The 22,025-nt window shown below is 36.7% G+C and overlaps 1 protein-coding gene across 4 annotated transcripts in view; it reads left to right on the top strand.

The window, feature by feature from the left end:
* The window catches only part of LOC107190726 (serine/threonine-protein kinase tousled-like 2), a 62,295-nt gene extending 41,830 nt beyond the window's left edge, over positions 1-20,465 (top strand). For 2 of the 4 annotated variants that reach the window (XM_015579590.1, XM_015579593.1), the window contains 13 exons: positions 14,313-14,403; positions 14,519-14,781; positions 14,897-15,130; positions 16,316-16,408; positions 16,638-17,099; positions 17,180-17,383; positions 17,457-17,548; positions 17,741-17,888; positions 17,993-18,104; positions 18,236-18,374; positions 18,562-18,673; positions 18,776-18,883; positions 18,980-20,465. In XM_015579590.1, coding sequence (XP_015435076.1) covers positions 14,313-14,403; positions 14,519-14,781; positions 14,897-15,130; positions 16,316-16,408; positions 16,638-17,099; positions 17,180-17,383; positions 17,457-17,548; positions 17,741-17,888; positions 17,993-18,104; positions 18,236-18,374; positions 18,562-18,673; positions 18,776-18,883; positions 18,980-19,195 — 2,274 coding nt within the window. In that variant the 3' untranslated portion in view covers positions 19,196-20,465. Of the gene's footprint in view, positions 1-14,137; positions 14,215-14,312; positions 14,404-14,518; positions 14,782-14,896; positions 15,131-16,315; positions 16,409-16,637; positions 17,100-17,179; positions 17,384-17,456; positions 17,549-17,740; positions 17,889-17,992; positions 18,105-18,235; positions 18,375-18,561; positions 18,674-18,775; positions 18,884-18,979 lie in introns of those variants that run through there. The other 2 variants (XM_015579592.1, XM_015579591.1) reach the window with 2 other exon arrangements.
* Positions 20,466-22,025: the final 1,560 nt, after the last annotated feature.

Genomic DNA, 22,025 nt, shown 5'->3' with positions numbered 1-22,025 from the left:
AAAATAAACAGAATTTTTGGGTTACTTTTTTCAATTTTTGTTTTCAACTTGTTTTGTCTAGACATTTTAATAATTAAGAGGTTATATACCTTTGAGCTGTTAAATAAGAGAGAAAATAAAAACTTTTCTTTGTATATGCAGAATTATTGTTTATTAGAAATTCAACATATACATTTTATTATATGTTTCTTCCTTAGTAATTATTGAAAAATTGAGCTATATATCTATCAACAGAAGAAAATTGCCGCCATTTAATTATAATCCGTTTCATCAAAACACCATCTGCAGTACCAGATATATCACTATGGGCTTTTACTTGAAACTAGTTTGTTTGTTACTTTAACAGTATTTTACAAAATGACTGTTTGAATTTAAACTTGTAGTCTTCGACATAAATATTCAACTTCTTTCGTTCTTAATAAAAATGTACGAATAAAAAATTCGCTTCGTCAAGTACTAGATTTTAGTCTTAAGAGTATTAAGTTTGATTAAGTACACAAAGTTTGATCCAAATTGGTTCAGTAGCCTTTTAAATATTTCTGGTACGGAATTTCAAAACTGAATTGCGAGTAAAACGCTCTTAAATGGCAGCCATTTTCTACTGTTAATAGATACATAGTTCTATTTTTAAGAAGTTACTTAGGAAATGACATGTAATAAAATGAACATATTGAATTTTTAATAAACAATAATTCTGCATGTACAACCGAATTTTGTAATTTTTGCTTTTATTTAACAGTTCAAAAATATGTAACCCCTTAATATAATAACAAAGAAAACAATGACGATACTATACAATTTACAAAATTTCGCTAAAAAATTCTTTTCTTCTTTGGTATGCTAGTTTCGTCAATACATAATGCACTGGTGCACAGAAAAAATAACCATTCCCCTAGCAACAATTTTCCAAGATGCTGATTTCACTTTATATTCAAGATAAGTATTCGATGCGTTTAAAATTCAGCGATCGCCGAGAATTATTTATCTGCAATGGAAAATTCCATTACGAAGAGATAGGACAATTTCAGCACATTATTAAAGCGCATTGTTTTACGGACACGTGAGAGCCTATAAATATAGCCGTAGATAAGTGCCCCGCTGGTACAAGTGTTAAATAGTACACGGCACGAGAGACATGAAAAATTTTGTCATTTTTCACGTGTAACGGTATATGATATACAACGAAATAATAATATAAATATAGAACAAAAACGCGTCTATTGGCCTGTGAAAAACCCTAGAATTTATCTAATAAAATAACAGTGATCTTTATAACATCGAAAAGGTTCTAATACGTATGACAAACCTTCTATTACACTGGATATTTTGTTTTTAACCATATAAGGTGAATGCCTCAATTTCCAGTCATGACGCCAAACATATACTGCTGCATATTTCTTTTTTTTATAGTGATTATTTTTCTTTGTATATTGTCTTCTTTTGTCCTAAAATATTTTAAAATGTGTTAAATTTAGGAATATGTTGTTTGTTTTACCTAAATTTTACTTTGACTCGCAAATGCAAATTTTTTTTCCTTAACTCTTTAGGGTTAGGTGGGTTAAAACTGTCCCACCTTTTGCTTAGCTTTTTATGCATGGTGGGATATATTTTAACCCACCTCGAGAAGTTGAAGTTACTCATAGTCGTACATTTTAATATGTTTTTATTTTCTTTAAAATCGTGTGCCTCAAAGAGTTAATGACGATTAAATTAAAAAATGGCAACTTTTCATGACTAGTGTACTTCGACACAAGCATCGAAAAGGTTAAGGGCTTTATCAATTTCCAAGTATAGCCTAAGTATACAGTATAGAGTACCTTATTAAGGTTTACAAAATCATAGGTTTTGGTACAAAATTTTTGGATGAGCTAACTGAAAGGTATGCCTTCTAGTGGAACGTAATTTTCACTTACAGCTGCTTCTAGGAAAATTCCTTAATTTTTGTTGGGTATTTCGATAGATGCAGCCCTCTAAAGCAAGGTGCTAGGAAATAACCATTTCGCTAGATGTTTCTAGAAAAATTCTTATAAGTCATTTAAGACCATGTTCTTAAGGTCTGTAAAATTCATCTAATGATAAATGTGGTTTATACTTCGCATTAACCCTCGGAAGGCGAAACGCCTTCGATCATCGAGTAGATGGCGGCACCTAGGGCCAGATGGAACCCTATACGTCGTCTTTAGATGTGTTTTCGAACGAATTTTTTTCAAAATAAAGTACTAATCTAAATATTATACCAATGCAGAATTATTGTTTAATAAAAATACCAATAAAGTACTAATCTAAACAACTGCACGTTTGTAAAATCCTGAGTGAAAATGGACCCAGGCACCGCCATCCGAGGGTTATAGCAATAGAAGATGGTACGTCGTATTCTTGATGGAAGAATCATCTAACTGTACGTGTATTTTTCCACAAGAATTCAGCTTGACTATTCACGCGGTAAATGATTCCAAACTTTTCCGTGGACAGTGTGTTTCATCTAACTTTCCATTCACGCCAATTAGATTATAGTACATACATGCAAATAACGTACAGCCGTGACCGACAAGGCGTGAACGGAAAATTCAGTGCTGGTCCACCGACGATCGGTCCCCTAACGACCGGTGAAACATATTTGGTCAAAAGTCTGTCAACTCTCATTTTCCTTAATTTTGTTATAAAATAAATTTAGGAAATTAATTAATTTTTAAATCAATATAACGAAGAGGTAAATTGTTAAATTTACGAATTCTTTAAAATAAAAATCACGGAGCCTCGGCTATATTTACCGACAGATAACAGAACAACAACGTTTCTTAGGAGAAAAACGTAGACACAGGGGACGGGGATGAGGTCTGATTAATATTACAACGTCCGTTAAGAAATTAGTATTTTTATGTTTGCTACACACTCCCTGTTGGTTTAATAATTACATGTATTCGATGCAGTACTTATCCTAGAGACGTTCTGTATATTACATGCTACGTGTTTGTGCCTGCGTTTGTGAACCCAATGACACGGCGTCCCGATAGATTGCGTAACCTGCGCAGACGCGTGGAAAATCGAAGAAAACAAGAAAGAAATGTCGAAAAACTTATCTAACCGCTTTCAGCGGAGAGACGATTGCCGCGAATGTCTTACAAATCGTATTCATACAGGAAGGCTGTTATGTACAGCTTACGCTATTCCATATATTCGTGAATTTATTCTTCGAGATGTTTCATCTTCCTTCCATTTTTAAGGTTACATCCACCTTTCAGACATTTTCGATGACGAAATGAAACATTCACGTAGTTACACGAATCTATCGACCATTAGGCTTCAAATTAACGTTAATTTCACTGTAAATCGTTCGTCAATTAATACGTGGAAGATGTTTCATCTTCCTTCCATTTTTAAGGTTACATCCACCTTTCAGACATTCTCGATGACGAAATCAAACATTCACGTAGTTCCACGAATCTATCGATCATTAGGCTTGAGAGTAACGTTAATCTCGCTGTAAATCGTTCGTTAATTAATACGTGGGTTTACGAATCAATGAATATTAACTTTTTCAGAATACTTAACGATTAATTGTTTCAACATAATTAAACAGAAGATAAATTTATTACAAAGTTTCCGATATGTAGTACACACTAATTACGTAGGAATAAAAATGCTATGTGAAATGTACATTAAAGAAATAGTCCACGAGCGAAAAACTACACCCGTGAATTATTGTGAAATTAAGATAACGAAGACAGATGCCTGAAATTTCCATACATTGCGACCAAAAATAGTGAATCTCGGGTATATTCCGGATAATGTATTCTCAGGAGGTAAATTGATTTTGCCTTGAGGACATGTGCGTGTATATGTATACATGTGGTGTAGGTAGCCATTTCGTCATGACCAATTGGAATCACATCGTGCGATAGTAACGTCACTGTGGCCACACGACACAATGTAAAGAATCTAAAGTGGCGCCGCCGAACGCTTCGTGCCCTAAGCTGCTAATGTCAGAAGACTCGCGGGGAGTTCGTCACCTGTAACGTTATTTACTTCGTTGGTTCGCGTTACTTCATGGATCTAATATAGAACAACCGCCATTTGCTTCAATCGGATCGCATCTCGAAAAACTCTGCACGGCTAACGACCCATGGGTTAGAGATGTGCGATATTGGTTCCACTATCGATAATGCTTATCGATATATATTTTTTCGTTAAATATCGATACTTGAAAAATATCGTTCAAAAAGTATCGGTATTCATAATATTGATCCAAAAATCCTGTCAATATTCAAGAGAATATCATTTTGGAGCAGAAAGAATTTTCTAAAATAAGTTTCTGTATAATATTAAGATATTATTTTATTTAAACTAAGAGTCTGTGTATTGACATGAAAATAGGTAATTTATATTTAAAATAATAGTTATTTATTATTAGTAAATATACATAAAAAACTTAAAAATTCCAATCTTCTGAAGGCAAGCAGGTTAAAATTAATAATTGTTGAATGTTCTATCGATAAACGGTTTCTTTTTTCGGTTAAATTAATGCAGCTTGAGGAAACAATCTCTCAGATGGGACTGACGTGGCAATTACTCGTTGTATTTATTCTTTTTTCAAGCAGCTTCCTTTTTTGTAAGAACTTATCGATATTTTGATAAAAATTACCGATAGCTGTAATTATTAGTTTCTAAAATATCGATAAAAAACAGTGATATATCGATAGGTAAATTTCAATATGTACAGTTATCGATAAATATCGCCTATCGCTACTACGAGTGCAGTTTCTTCGACGATGTAGGCTTTAGGCCAGTTTAGGCAGAAATGTATTTGGAGTACAATGCAAGAACCATTTAAATGATTTTATTTTCTTCAGCCTAAAACTAACCTAGAAAAAAGTGAGTATACGTACGAAGGTCAAATGAGTTGTTTTAAAAGAATTTAAAAATATTTTACATTACGTACGTTTGAAAATAAAATTACATTGAAATGGGATTGCTTTACGACTTTACGATATAATGGTGTCTTCTCTTAGGAGTACTCGAACTTCAGACATTTTAGCCTTCGCTAGCAGTTTGGCAAACAAGAAGAGCCTATTTGCAGTGTGATAGGACTGTATTGTAGTTGAGAAGAATTTTGTTCGCGTTTGAGTAATAACAAAACACTCAGTTCGCAACGGAAATCGTTAACGTATATGTTAATATTTGCAAAATATGAACTAATCAAGAATTGAACGAAATTTGTTTATTAACAATACTCGGAAATATTTATCACATCTCAATTTTAGCCGAGGATTCAATGTTTCCTGAATCGATGACTAATTTATCGTTCAGTTCTGATAACAAAATCGAACTTGTTTGAAGAAATATTTTTGGAGGCATTTATTTGAATATAAAATAAGTGAAATGTAATAACGTAGAAAGAAATCGTTCGATAAAATAACGTAAAAGTATTTGAAAATAACTATTAATCGAATAAGATTAGATAATATTTTATCTGAATAATCGTATGTTGGTTCATTGAAAATGGTGCCCAAGGCTGCTTTACAAATTTCTTCGATTCCCCCTCGGTACAAATACAGAGAGGAGAACAAGAGCCATGAGAAATGTAAACAAAGATGCAGAGGCCATACCGCAGTCGTTCGCTGTTTATCTGTCCGATTGCCTGTACGGGTCTTCGGTCTAACTTTCACGAAAGATATTTCCGTCGTGCGAACACATCGCGTTTTTAGTGGGCATTTTCATTTGTTTGGGTATTATAACTTCAGTTTCTCGTAAGATACTTCATTTTCTCTTCCAAAGAGAAAGTTATAATGCTTTAATTTTTGTATCGTCATTATTTGTAAACTAATCGAAAGAAAAAAGAAACTAACGGAAGAAGTGTTACCAATCGTGATTTGTTTTCGCAAGTTGGTAATACATTGAACGGGTGCAATTTGTGAAAGCTGTAGGTATCATGATTCAAGACGTCCGATTTATATACCTTTACGAACACCATGTAAAAATTAGTGATATAATCGAACTCGATTCGACGAAAGACCGAATCATTTGATTCAGAAATCAAATCTTGTAAACTGAAAATTTCTATTTTATTTTTCTTCATTCAATATATTTTTTCATTCTTTATTTTTCTATGACATTTAAATAATAATATCATATATTTCTTGTAACTGAACGGTATTTGATAAATATATACAAGTTATTTCACAAAAAAGTTATATTGATTTATAATATTAAATAAATAAATATTTAATACTATGCTACAATACGAATTATATCTGTCATCAATTTTTGCAAAAAAAGTGCTGTATTAACGATGTAAACTATGAGATAACATATTTTAACCATTTATATTTTTAAACACTATATTATCTAAATTTTGCAGATCGAAATCAAAGAGAGACAATTCAAACTTTCCTTCCCAAATAGTAGAATATTACGTTGATGTGTAAAGAACACCAAATATAATGAATCAGTATCTAGATTCCTTAACATTTTATTGAATTTGCCAATCACGCACTAATATTTAATACCTAATCTTTCTTGCTCAAGGTGCGACGTTTTTTTTGTCTATTCTTCAGCTACTAGAACCATCAGCAGTCGTATGTCGTTGACCCGCAAACTACTTTGTACGATTGTGTTGTAACTTTCACAATAAGTATTTGTAGCGTGTTCACTCGCTATTATATGAAACCGTACTCACGCACTCAAGTACCTAAGTTTTTAAAGCTTTCCCGTGTTCCCTGTTAGAATAAATTTATCTTTATTCTGACAGAAAAACGGTAAATAGATTTATTGTTTAACAGATCGTGACGTATTCATTTTTTTCAGAAATATACACTAGCTTGCGTTAACTACGGATATCACGTTTACTCATTTATTTGTACTCGACTAATCACTTCATACTCACGTTCATTATGGAAAAGGTCGGATTAGATTGTGTTTGTGATCGAAAAATAGTCTAATTAACAGGATGAAAGTCTCCTCTGCGTTATTATCACAGACATCACGAATGTTTTGTAATTTCTTCGATAGCCGATTTCGGCTGTCGGATTTTTGAATATACCTTAATATTCAATAATGTTAAGGTGTATATTCAGTAATGTTAAGGTTATAATTTTAGGTTAGATTCGTAACCTAAACCTAACCCAATCCGAAGTATAAATTCCAATCAAGTGAAAGAAGGTAAACAATAAAAAAAAAAGTTTGCAGCATTTTTAAAAATGATATTTTGCCCTTTTAGATAGCCCCTTTCAATACATTAAAGTATGAAGAAAATCGGAGATATCGACCAAATTTTTAAATAAGCATATTGTACTCTCATTTTCGATAACGGAAAGTAACAAAGGCATGACATTATTTATTCGATTAAACGTGTAACTAGTGTTCCTGACTTCTCGAGAAAAGAAATTTTATATTGTATTTCTCGAAAAAGTTCTCGCGAAATGCAAAACCAAAAACTTCACTTTATTTTCGAGAAATTCTCGAAAAAGAATACTTGAGAAGAAACACTACGTGCAACCGTATTAGGGTGGATGCACCAATAAATACACACTTACCAGTGAATGAACATTATAGTTACAAAAACGAGTAAATTAAATTATTAATCTTTTTCAGTTCCTTGTTTCATATTCAAACAATTTTCGCGTCATTGGTTAATCTCGTCCATAGACATGGTGAATTTGTATTTTCTTGGTCTAGTTTAGTTAATTATATTTGTGCAATTTTTAAAAATGAAATCTACATTATAAAAAGGTATAGACATTAAACAATCTAATTTTCAAGTGCCAAAGTTTCAACATTTCTTAAGTGTTTACCCATTGGTGTGTTTACCCTACTTTGTTTTACACAAAACACTCATTCGTTATTTGTTGGCGAAAAAAAAAACAGTCCAAAAAAAGAGTTAAAGTGTTAGATAATTATCATTGGTACCGCGAGAGCGGCAGCCCTGAGCCGGAGCAAAATCTAGAGAAGTCGTCCTTGCAACTTGCAGTGCGCACACGTCGCGCGCGCCGCTTCTATGGAAGAGGGATCAGAGACGCGCGCGCGGCGGCGGGTGATACCTAACCTTCCCTGGGAACGGTGTATACACAGAAAACCGCGTGGGCAAAACGGTGAGCAGCGCGCAAGCCGAGACGAGGCAACTCCGCGTGGCCGACCAGCTGATCGGCGGCGGCGGCGGCCGGCGCGACATGCGGCATCCACGGGCCAGAGGGAGAGAATTGCGCGCGACTGGGCTAATGAGTGTGCGACCTATTGGGAGTTCATTGGAGGGGGCTAAGCCACGCGTTGGAGTGGGGGAAACACTGGCCGCCGCTTCCACCCGTGAGGAGTGGGGATAGTTATTGCTATGTTGCCGTCACGTCAAACACCCGTGCTCTCTTGTTGCCACTGCCGCGCTCCGTTTTCTGCCATCGAATGGCATTGCAAGGTCTAGGAGGCCGGAGACCATATAGCGGACATTATTCCCCTCTGTGCTGTTCTTATTTCTCGTATAATTTTCTCGAAATTTCTTACAAATTTGTGCGTCTGTCTTCTGATCTGCCAAAAATTGGACGGCGGTGTCGGGAATAATTTTTGTTAATCGTTAGCTTCTTTGACGGCCCTTTGAGTTTGTTTAGGTCAAAAAGAATTGGAAGGTAGATTTTCTTTTTTATTGATATCAGAACCACAAACTTTCGTTTAGACACGTGGGTTCTTTATTTTTTGGAAACAGCAGCTTTTTATGGATATATTTTTACATCGTTTATAACTTTCACTTAATATCACGGAATATATCCGGTGCACTATCGACCAGGCACTTTTGTTTCTTACGAGTGAATTGAAAAAGAATTCGTCATTACTGAACACTTCAAACTGGTTAGATTTTTAGCACTTCCGGTGACAAACAGGATCGGCGGTTTATACATTTCGAAATGTTAACCTACACATTTTCAAGTTGCGTTGAGTATCGATATTAATGTTGTAATTAGCAACCCTTTACGAAGACTACGGTGTCTAAACAGATTTTCACTCGTGTTAATTAAAATCATGTACCTAGATAGGAAACTAGTCCACCCATTAGGCGATGAAAACACACTGGCCGCGACGTTGTCAGTTTCCGAAATATCGCAACGTTGCTCGTCGTTTTCTCGTTTCACATCGCATAATACATATTTCAACTACTATTTTATCGTTCCATTAAACCATTACCGTTCAAAACGGAACGAAAATATTTACAACATTTTCTGCTGATCCTTATCGAATATTTTATAACATTGTCGAGGTTAGCAAAAACCTGGTCATAGTAGTATTATGCAGTAATCATACGTGTAGCATAAAGGAAATAACAGGTATTAAATCAAAGACGTGTTAGAGTAACATACAGTAAGATTATATTCGATCACGGCTGTCAGTATTATTCACAAAAACGGTTTCAAATCACATAACACGGAATTCGAATGCAACATATCACGTTGATTGGTACTCGGCAATTACCATAAATACACAGGAATGTATTTTACCAGGAATCATGAAAACGGAGTAAAAAGAACACACGATCGAAAAAGACACGGAGAAAGAGAGACGTCAAACAACCGCACCGTCGGAGCGTTGAAACGCGACTACCGAGAACGCCTGTGCTGTTCGACCTAAACCTGACATACTCTCCCGCCTGCCCTCCCGTCCGACCGGTTATGTTCGTCCGTCCGAGCCGTCATCTCGTACGTACGTTTGGTTCTTTCAATCCCCACCACTGGGGGGACTACATCTTGCCAATACGCCCTCGCACAGGCCGAAGCACGCGTCGGCACGGCGTATTGCAGGAGCGTAACTAGCGAAACCGCTGAGGGGGCGCTCTATGTTCTCAACTCCGAGAGGCAGGTGCTATCCCCCTATGTACACGATACCTTAAACACGATCGTGCAAATCGGTACGTGATTCTACGGGATTAAAATAGTGTCGCAACCGACTCCAAGTGTACTTCCTCGACAACCTTGTATATTCTCGTCGGGTATGTACTATTTGTCATTGATGGTTTCGTTAAAATTCATCGAGTCAGCATTACCGGGAACACTTACATCGTATCGGGATATCGATCTTCGTCACGAACTTTAACACCCGGGAGACACTCGGTGTTTCTCGAAACGCGGTTATTATCTCGCGATGATTCGATTGACGGCTTGATGTAACGGACGATTTCATGTAACTTCGGGAAAGACGGAAGAATAATACGGAAGAGGTGTAATTACGATAGGATAGTTTTACATGTAAAGATGAATAATTATTAATTTGTCATTTAAACGAAAGACTTGTATTGCTGCCTATGAGAGACATTTTGAAAGTATTACACGACAATTTTCTCCGAAGCATATTTGTACTTTCAATGATATTCAAACATTCTCTGCTAAATAATCCAACATTGTCGGAAGAATATTTTTCGTGCGCGATCGGGAGTATTTCGTTTCCTTGGAACGATTTCGCAGCGACAAATACGATGAATTGTATTACAGTACGAAATAACGCGACAAGCCCGAGACCACCGATATCACATACAGAGGGTACAACGCACACCCTTTGCACGCCGTAGTGGCACAGCCACACTTCGCCACATCGATTTTACCGGCTCGCTTGCACTCACACTCGGTCGACCCGTTCACTGAAGGAATGTCTCATATGCCTCCCTCCGGCTCCCTTTTCCTCTCCCTTTGCCCCTCCTGACCCTCCCCCGGCGAAACCTCTCCCTCAGTGAAGCTAGCTCTCTTTCCAACTTACTTGCCGTGTCCATCCCTCTCCACCCGAACTCCGCCAACCTCTGGTTTCGCCTTCCTCTCCACCCCTCTCTGCTGCTGCTTCCTCTCATGGGTCTCTCGATCTCTCGGAGTTTCTATCTGTCTATCTCTCTCACTCGCTCTCTCGTTCCCTTCGAATGTTCTCTCTTTCTCTCGTCTCTGTCTGTTGTGATCGCAGGGCGGTAGTGCCGTCGCCCGCGGGGGGGAGGTGGAGGTTGCACCTTTTGCCGCATCTCGGAATCTCGCGCGTTGCTCATTTGCCGTACATAGGAGTGGAGTGGAAAGGAGAGAGGAGAGGAAAGAGGGAGAGCGCGAGAGCGAGCGAACGAACGCGACGAACGTACGGGAGCGAGCGAGAAAGGGAGGAAAGAGAGAAACCTCTCCGCTAGATAGTAGTATGCGAGCGGGGCACGGTGGTCGGACAGTTCCAGTTCCGTTTCGATTAGGCGAGTCCACGCCGGGGATTTTGGCTCGCTTGTGGCCCGTGAAACCGTACGCGTAATGCCGTTTATCGTGGCCATTGACGGCACTCGGTGCTGTTGGTGCTGCTGCTGCTGCTGTTACTATTGCTGTTTACCCGGCGCGCTAACTGCACGCCACTTTTACAAGTGGAACTGCACTGTTGTCGTCGATGAAGACACGAAGTGAGCCCAGCCTTTGTCAGTGTGTGTCGTGTGTGCTCGGGAAAAAAAGATAGCTCATGTGCGACGACAACGGTGCGGTTTAAATCGTTCGATACACGACTACCGTGGTGTGTGTTATGGCCATACCGGAGCCAGATCGTCAGGATTAGAGGAGAGTGCACTGGTTAAAATCCGCATGCCCCGATTCACTGGGTTCGTATATAATATTGTCGCCACACACGTACGTCCCCGTGAGTAACTCACCGCCCCGAGCAGCAGCGTTTTCGCACGCCTCGCGTAACCCGCACCGAATATACAGACACACAGGTGCCCCGTCTTAAAAGCAAATCGCTGCCGGAGGAACGATTTCCCGGCCCTCTAGCCCAGTTCCGGGCACGGCCATTGATTCATCGATAAGGAAGTTTCCTATCCCCTCTGTTGGACACTTTTTTTTTTGGCATATTTAATGTAATTGTGCTCGGAGCAAGTGAAACGAAATATTCTTCTGTGAAACCACATCGAGAGTTTCCTCCATTTCGAAAATCGTCGGTGTCCTTTTGATCGGTGACACCCGTCAACCCGTGAGTTTTCTTTGCGTGTTACAGTGGGTAATTTTTTTGTCGATCTACCATTTAAATTATTTGCGTAGACGATTAATCGTGCTTTCGGTTTCCTGTTTTCAATCCACGTACGTACTGGACGCAACATGGATACGCGCGTTAAAGCTAAATGAAGTCATACACACAATGTATCTTGAAAATATCGTCTAAATTTGAAATCTCTCGTTACTCTTATTGTGTTCAATTGCATATATCGCGGATCGGTGAGTCCTTTGGTTGTTTCACTCGTGGAATGGAACGCACTTACGGTTGTCAGGCAGTTTTCGATGGAGATTCAAGATGTCCATTACGGTTTAAGTGTTGATGCCCTTATAAACATTGCGTTCGCTTCTTTTTCATCTATTTTTGGACCCCGCCAAACGACGGATAGCTGGTATCGATGCATTTTGCTATGTTACGTGACAGAACATTTTATTATGCTGATTTTCCTGAATACTTTCCGCGATTAAACGTCACTGGTTCGATTACACATCGTGTAAAAGAACTTCAAAATAAAAATCTCGATGCGCGATGTTACACGGAACGTTTAATTTAACGGAATACTGACGCCAAACTATTTTTAACACGTATTGTAAATTCTGCCTCGAATGATCACAATAATAAGACTGGTAACAAGATTATTGTTCGCCTACTGACAGAACCGTGATAAGAATACGAAACATTACCGGGATCTCTTATCGTTTCGTTCGTTCGGTGCATAATTTGGATGTAATCACTTTGTCAACCGACGAAATAATGAGTTCATCGTAAAACAAACGAAACGTAAATCTTTTGTTTCTCTATATTTCACAAAATATTTTACTTATTGAGAAATCAGTTTGTTTCGTAGCGCGGATATTATTTTGAATCGTTGCACATATATTGCATTGTAAACAAAAGAGTAACATCTCTATACAATCCTCTATGGGATTTAATTCTATGAATAGGAGAGAACCCGTTAATTTAACAATAACGTGCGAATTTAACGAGACCGCAGATAAAATTAAGACGGATGTTTCGTCGAGGGGAGACGTAAGCGAGTGCAACTTTTTAAAGGATTCATCCATATTTGCGGCGCCTTTGCGGTAGCGATGTTTTAATCGTAAGCAAGCAACGTGTGCACGTCAGTGACAGAGCGTGGAATTCGAACGTGTGCGTTCCGCCTGGCAAACGCGCAAACGCGTGACCGCGTCCATGAGGACTTACCATTAATCCGGGTTCTTAACCGCGCGCAGAGTAAACGTGGCTGACACGCCGCCGATAATAATAATAAGAGTGCGTAATTTATCGGGGTATCGACGTCACGGGCCCCGGTGACGTAGTGTGTCGTCGCGATTATCGTTGCTGTTAATCCAAGCCAACTCGCCTAATGGCAGTATTTGGTGCGTATGTAGAAACGTATGTACGATAGGAAAGCCAGTTAACTAGCCGGCCTGACCAGAGTTCAGAAGTGAAGCAGTGAGTAAAACTGCCCCCTTGCGGTATGCGTCCGTGGTTCCCGATCCAACCACTCCTCTGCCATCGAGTTCTTACCTCTTACCCCCCTTCTCTATCTCTCATTCTCTGTGTTTCTCTACTTCCACCCCCTCTCCATTTTACGTCGCCTTCCTTCTTCCCTCTTCTCTAGCCCCGTAAAACTCCCTGCCCTTCCGTCGCCCCCCTCTGCTGCGCTCCTCCATTTTGTCGTGATTCCTCTAGCTCTAAACATATATCGCACATTTTCTTCATACGGTGCTATTGACATTTACCTAAAAATTGTGCGCGATACCGTGTCTATGGTTGACATACTGTCTGTTAACCCGAGTTCTCTTTCCTTCTCGTTCTTCCTTTCTTCATCTTTCACTCTCTTTCATACTGTCTTACGATTTCTTATTAAACTTACGTCTTTCTCACTCACACATTGTAACGTCTGTCTCTCTCTGTCTCTTTCTCTGTCCTGTCTCCTGTACTACTCCTACGGTCTTTTTCTATTCGTTTGACTTTACTTTATTACAGTATATCGTATCTTTTAATAACATGTGATCCTCGTTAGCCAATATTTTATGTGCCGGTATGATTTTCAAAGTGTAACCTCTTCGACGAGTATCAGAATCTTGATTCGCGATGCGATACTTTTCTCCATGTTGTTTCTCTAAACAGGCTTATACTAAATTTCTCAGTATTGGTAAATGCATAAAACAGATCCACATAATATGCTCAATGTCCTTCGTTGCGGTGTTTTGATCGACATATGTATGTTTCATTCCGTTAGTACGATATTGATTTTCTTCGTATTTTCTTGTAATGTATTTTCGTACAAAAAAAAAATGTCGAATGCATTATTTTACATCGGTGTCTCTTTATTTCAGATGTCTGCTGGGTCACAAATTCAGATGGCACCCCAATCAACTGTAAACTCTGGTCAGTCGGTTCATAGTCAAGATTCGAACATGAGCACTGGTAAGTTTCACACTGTCTTCAGCGTCATAATAAAGAAAATACTAACTGTTTTAATAACACTGTAAGAACAACCATACATTATGGCACAAATGTGATAATTTCAATACAACTATAGGCTCATCGCATAGTGATAAGGAGGTAGACCCAAATACTCCAGAAAAGGTACCAAGAACTCCTTCGGAAAGAAAGAGAAAGCGTAAAGCTGATGATGGAAGTGGAGGAGTTACGGTAGGACCTATAGGAAGTAAGGGGTCTAGATCCATTGCTGCCCTTGAGAACAAAAAAATCAATGAGTATTTTCCAAAACATCATTTGGGCAGTAGCCCTATTCGGCATGGTGGTGCTAAAAGTCCCTCCCCTCAACAGGGTTACCCTATGGTAAATATGAATTATCCAATCTGTCGTTTATTTTAAATCTGTTTACATAACATAATTACACTATGATATTCATATAACTCTTTCCTTGATATATCTTCTAATTATCTGTCAACAGTATCCACCATCGCCCCAACAACTCCTTTCGCCACAAGTAACAACACCCAATTCTTCAGTAGCAGAATTTTCTTCACTGATGCAGCCGCCAAGACCTCATCCTCAACCTCCACCTCCTCCTCCACCAGCCTCAACGCAACCTGCAGGCTCGATGGTCAGCAAGCAGGTGCAGGTAAGGCCTACCAACCTCAGTAGGACAAGCCAGGTCAGGCAAGCGAAGACTAACACCCCAAATGTAAGCAAAATTCGATAATTCCTGCAAGCATTTTATAAGAAACAACCCATAAGAATTCAATCTGTGAAGCTAGTATTCTACTCTCACTTGTATACAGTTTTATTCTTCCAAATTACTTTACAGATTTCACTACAACAGTATACCGTAAGAGTTGCATTAAACGGTCTGAAAAGAAGAACAATTTCTCATGCTTAATTCGTTGATACCAGAATTGTGATACGAGTATCAAAATTGATACCATACACATACAAGATATTTTATACTTCGAAGATACAGATAACTGAAATAGTTTTCTATATTTATTTTAAAGGACGATTGTTAAGTTGTTGTAATGTTTTTTGTCAATGAAAAAGGTGAAATACATTGTACGGTTACATTGTTTACAAATGTTATATACTTACTGTTTCATTGTATTCACTGGTAATCAAGTTACATAAATTTTTGTGTAAAGAACAAGTCGTAAATCTGCTTTGTATGTTTGATTTTCTCTAATTAATTTTATAATGGGCATTTCTTGTCAGATGTTTGCAATAAATTCAGCCGATTTCTGACTGAACTGTAGCACTGTATCCATTTGTTATCATAGGAGTGCAGCCTACCTTGTAATATCACTCATTAATCCAAAATTTTTGTCTTGCTTCTAAATTATTGAAATTACTAAATTTGAAGTCCATGTTGCTCACCAGAAAAAAAGAAACAGGTGCGCATGCTTATCACTCTTGTATTTGTTTGTAATTTTATTTTATCACAGGAACAATATGTTGAATTTAATAAAGTGCTGTTCATTCTTAGGGAGAGAAAACAAATATGTGAAATGCACAGTGTTCTACAGTTTTTTTCTTTTTGTTTTCACACTGCACACCTTGAATCATGCATACATTTTTGGTGTTTTCCTTGCTGCCTGTGATAGTTCTGTTCTATAAATACGTTTGGGTTTTGTCCTGTAGTTTTACGTTCAATGACAAAAGAGAGAACCTGTTAAAATTGAATAATATGTAGGATCGATCTATTATAAATATCTATTTGGGCTAAAACAGTACAGAATAAGCAACTTAATCTATATATGTTACCTTTATCTGGGTGCAACAAGGTATCTGTTATTTCTGAACTATGCTGACAAATGTATCAGATGTTACAGTGAGATTGTGTTTTTAATTACCATTAAATATGTTAATTGTATTCCAGACAGAACTTACTTGCCAGAGGATACAGGAATTCGAAACTCAAGCCTCGTCAGATTTAGAATTACGTAACAGCAAAATTGATGAGTTGAATAGAGTAAGTAAAATGTGTAAAATTTCTATTGTCTTTGAATATTCAATTGGATGTGTTATCAACAACAAACAAGACGAAAGATGTAGGGTTCAATGTAGAATAAAAATGCTGCCAAGTATTTTGTTATTCGAATGTAACAATACGAAAACGTTTACGTATAATGTGATAAAATAGGCTTTATTTCAAATTTCTGTACGATTAACAACCATGATGTTGTGTATTTCATTTTCAGACAACCGATGAACTTAGGCATCAGATGGCTAACCAACAGAAACTAATCGAACAGCACAAATCCCATATAAATAAGTGTATAGACGTTGTAAAGAAATTACTGAAAGAAAAATCAAACATAGAAAAAAAGGAGGCTAGGCAAAAGTGTATGCAAAATAGACTGAGATTGGGTCAGTTTGTGACTCAGAGGGTGGGCGCGACGTTTCAAGAGAATTGGACAGACGGTTACGCGTTTCAAGAATTAGCACGACGGCAAGAAGAAATTGCGACTGAACGAGAAGAAATTGATAAGCAAAAAAAGTTGTTACTCAAAAAGAGGCCATCGAATAGTGAAACTGGTAGGAAACGTAGTCAGCCACAACCTTCCTTGCATAATGGTACAGAGGCTACATTCTTGAAACCAGATGCAGTACCTGGATCTTATACATGGCAGGAGTATTATGAAGCTGATGAAATACTCAAGGTGATAAAACAATTTTATATTTATGTTTTTAATTACAACTATCTGTTTCTCATGCAATCGTGTACGTGCTCGATCTTCAGTTAAGACAAAGCGCGTTAAAGAAAGAAGATGCAGATCTGCAACTAGAAATGGAAAAACTTGAAAGAGAAAGAAACTTACACATCCGAGAGTTGAAACGTATTCATAACGAGGACCAATCAAGATTCAACTCTCATCCTGTGTTGAATGAACGTTACCTTCTATTAATGTTATTAGGCAAAGGTGGCTTCAGTGAAGTGCATAAGGTACAGGAACCTAAAAATATTCCTTTATAATAGGCGATTGTTGAATTAATCCCTACATAATTTATTTATATAGGCATTTGACTTAAAAGAGCAACGATACGTCGCTTGTAAAGTGCATCAACTGAATAAAGACTGGAAAGAGGACAAAAAAGCTAATTATATTAAGTAAGTATCGTTGAGATAGTCTTACTATGTAAACCGTAGTGAATTCAAATCGAAACAAATTTGTAATTATAAAGATGTAATAATATTTACATCGAGTGTTTGTTTGTTTAGACTGCACATATTATTATATAAAAATTGTTTAAATGCAATAATGTGTTTCCTTTTAATTATCTTTATTAACTTTTTGCACAGACATGCGTTACGAGAATATAATATTCATAAAGCTCTTGATCATCCTCGTGTTGTGAAGTTGTATGATGTGTTTGAAATTGATGCCAATTCCTTTTGTACTGTCTTGGAATATTGTGATGGCCACGATTTAGATTTTTACCTCAAGCAGGTATGTATACTGACATACCTTCAATATAAAGACGTTTTTATCTGTCATATAACAGTTATTTACTATACTTTAGTAGTTTTGTATAAAATATATCCTTCTTTTAGCATAAAACTATACCTGAAAGAGAAGCAAGATCTATTGTTATGCAAGTTGTGTCTGCATTAAAATACCTCAATGAAATAAAACCCCCAGTCATACATTACGATTTAAAACCAGGTACATTTTTACAATACGTAAAAGCTAATTTTACTTTCGTTCGGAGAAGCTAAAATCCAGCTTTTCCCATTCCATTTTTTAATCGTAATGAATTTTGCATAATATACTATATCAATATTGTAACCTTGCAGGTAATATATTATTAACCGAAGGCAATGTTTGCGGAGAGATAAAAATTACAGACTTCGGATTAAGTAAAGTAATGGATGAAGAGAACTACAATCCAGACCATGGAATGGATTTAACGTCCCAAGGCGCTGGTACCTACTGGTATGTGTATCTAAGTATAACTTAATTGCTCTTATTGACAAATAATAACATTAATTGGAATGTAAAGACTGGGCGCTTTCTTATTTGAAATTTAGCCCTGGAAACGGACTTTTTACGTATCTATACTAGAATTTATCAATAACACGTGACAAAATATAAAGTGTAAACGTTTTATGTTATTTCTCAGGTATCTTCCACCGGAGTGTTTTGTCATTGGTAAAAATCCTCCCAAAATATCGTCAAAAGTTGATGTATGGAGTGTAGGTGTTATATTTTACCAATGTCTATACGGTAAAAAGGTACGATTGAGTATTGTGGCATTGTGTTGTAACTTTTACTTTTTTCTCTTTCTGTAATATCAATCGAATGAATTGTAAACAATGAACGTAACATTTTTCCAGCCTTTTGGACATAATCAATCTCAAGCTACAATTTTAGAAGAAAACACAATTCTGAAAGCCACGGAAGTTCAATTCGCGAATAAACCAACTGTTAGCAACGAAGCGAAGGTATACAATTTAATATCCTTGTTGTTCACTTGTAATATACATTAGCTATACTAAGCCATTCGATAGAAAACCGTTGACGTATCATAATGTTTTCAGAGTTTCATAAGAAGTTGCCTAGCGTATAGGAAAGAAGAACGTATAGATGTATTGACATTAGCTAGACACGAATATCTTCAACCTCCAGTGCCAAAGCATGGCCGTCAAGCGAATAATCAACAGCAGCAGCAACAGCAACAACAGATACAGCAGCAGCAACAAACCTCGTTTAGCATTGGCATGTTTAGTGGTATGAACGCGTCAAGCAGTTCGTAGTGGAAAGGAACTAAAGACAAAATCTTTGATATGCTAATACATGCCAAATCTTGAACACTGAATTGCACACCATCTCATCTTAGAAAAATAGCGATTGCTATAACGAACTGTAAATACTAAAAAAAAAACCCGGATAGTATCACCAATCACCAATACCACGATTACCACTACCACTCCACTACCACTATCACCACTACCACCACCACCACCACCACCTCTACAACTATACTTACAGGCCGACTATATAAAAATATTGCGAGAGATGCGAGACTGGTCGCCGCAAGTCCAGGAGCTTGCGTCTTTCTACAAGACAAGCTACATTATTCAGCATGACAAAAAAAAAAGAATGTTGTGTTCGTAAATATTCAATTGTATTATCGTTCCTTGTATCAAACAGTGAGCTGACTTGATAAATAGTGTTTAAAAAGAAATAAGAGAAACAGAAAAAAAAACCATGTGATAAGTCATTGTGAATTAAAGTGAAGTTCAAATTTACGAAGAAAAGGAAACAAAGGAGTACGGCAACGGGGAATCATTGGAAGTGAATTACTCGGTGAACAAAGAGAGCAACGGAAGATTTAATTGTCGTTCCGAGGCAAATCGCGTCAAAGCAGTTTTAGAGGGACTTTGCTTTTGCGGAGACGTTCCTCTCTTCGGAAGTTACGTATGCATGAGTGAATGTGACGAAAGATTGTTAAAACTAGCGTGCGTGTATATATTTATACTATATATATATTTATTAATAAATTCGATATAATATATATATATGGTGTAAAGAACAGGACAGCATTGACAGTGGAAAGATAACTGTGGTGGATCCTCGCATGACCTCCGTGCAGTCAAGTATTCCATGAATATTTGACTGCACATCATGTTACTTTATTCAAATATTAACATTATTACTTATATCATGACTAATAACGATTAACATACACGAGGAGATTTGGTTGGTTGTTCCTATTCTGAAACGAGTGGGCTTTATCTATACTGGATTGATTGATCTAAGGTTTGAATGTAAAGAACGTAAATGAATCACGATGCTCCCAAATGAAAAAGAAACGTATAGAATCGTAGTCCACTGCTTATTATATGCCCCTGTGCACACATGTACACCTTTAATCCAGAATTTCCTGATAGAGTGGCTCCTATATATTTTTTTTCTTTTGTTTTTCTTTCTTTTTCGAGAGTGGACTTCGGCGCGCATTGATCATGGATCTTACATTTTTCATGATAGATATATATGTATGTATGTGTATTATGTATATATATATATATATATATATATATACATATACATACATATATATCGATTTGTATAATCAGGCGTTGAAAGGAAAATTTTAAGGTTAAAGTCATAAAAAATACTGTACCGACCTGATTATTATTTCTTTATTCATAATTTGTTTTATATATGTACGTTATATATAGATAATTATGAAATAGAAGACTAAGTTATTTTATCAAGTGCCCTTGCTTTGTATTATAGTCGCGTCTGTCGACAAACTGCAGCTTTTGGGAGTAATAGAGAGTTGTTAAAAATGTTGTAAGTTGTTGGTACAATGTGGGCACGGTATTGATGAATCAGTACCAACACATGATTGGCAAAGTATGGTCGGAGGAGAATACATTACAAGTCTGAACAGAGTCTACTACTAGATACATCGCTTCTATTCTAAAAGCCAACCGTTCCTGCTTCCCTCTCCTGTTTCTCTTACGATTGTTTTTTAAATTTATCCGCGTCTCACGAAAACGTATACTTTTTTTAACCCCTCTGTGAGGAAGTGCTTTTTGTAAACAAAATTGAATGATATACTAGTCAGAGGCTGAGTTTATTAATTTCATTTTAGTGTAAAAATGTATTTATAATTATCGTTTTCAGTTTTTTTTTGTATACATACTTTAAGAATTCGTTGTAAGCGAATGAGGATTTTTAGTTTGTTTAGCGTAACCGTTGAAATTTATTTATAGCATTGACGTCTACTTTATCGTAGTTTGCATGTTACAATTGCGCGTACTACTTTTGAATAAAAAAAGGAAGTAAGTATACTTTGGCCAGTAAAAAAATTTACGAAAACCACTTCTTTTCGATGAAAAAGTATCGTTTTTACACGACGATGGTTGTAACACATGTTAGAAACCGAAAATCATTCAGTAAGAAAAGAAAGGATAAAATAATGAAAAAATCATTTAACGAGCATTTATTCCATGAAATCTCGTCCGAGATTTATTTGTAACGATGAAACAAAAAAGAAATAACGAAGGTACACCAAGCAGTGTTTATATGTTTTTTGCGATACAAACAATTTTGCATTTGTATATAATGAAAATTCCTTAATGACGTATCGTTAATAAAATCATCAAATGCATGTGTCGAAGGCAAATTTTTAATTTGAATAGTGAGATTTTTTTTGTTCACAGAGGATTCATTGCACAACGATCCTGGATAATTGTCCGATCAAAGATATTCTTCAAAAGGGTATGGGTTTTTTAGATAGGCCAAAAGTATTACATAATAATATTTTCCGCTCTATGCGTGAGTTCATTATTATACACGACAGAGTTTGGAATATTATTATGCATATTGACAGGAAAAAGTTATTCTAAGAGTTAGGGAGTTACAACTTTGAACAAACAACAAATCTGTTTTTTTTTTATTATTATTGCCCCTGCGTTCAGCATAGTCACGATCTTCCTCATAAACAACAGGAATTGCGTCGAGGATGGTGTATGAAACGTTATAGCAATAAATTTACGTATTTGTGTATAATTTAAAGTTAGTAAACTTATTAATTAAATATAAATTACGTATAACGGTGTATATTTTCCCTAC

Source organism: Dufourea novaeangliae, unplaced genomic scaffold (genome assembly GCF_001272555.1).
Source record: "Dufourea novaeangliae isolate 0120121106 unplaced genomic scaffold, ASM127255v1 scaffold215, whole genome shotgun sequence".
In the NCBI taxonomy this organism is placed as follows: Eukaryota; Metazoa; Arthropoda; class Insecta; order Hymenoptera; family Halictidae; genus Dufourea; species Dufourea novaeangliae.
This window is presented reverse-complemented; position numbering and strand designations above follow the sequence as displayed.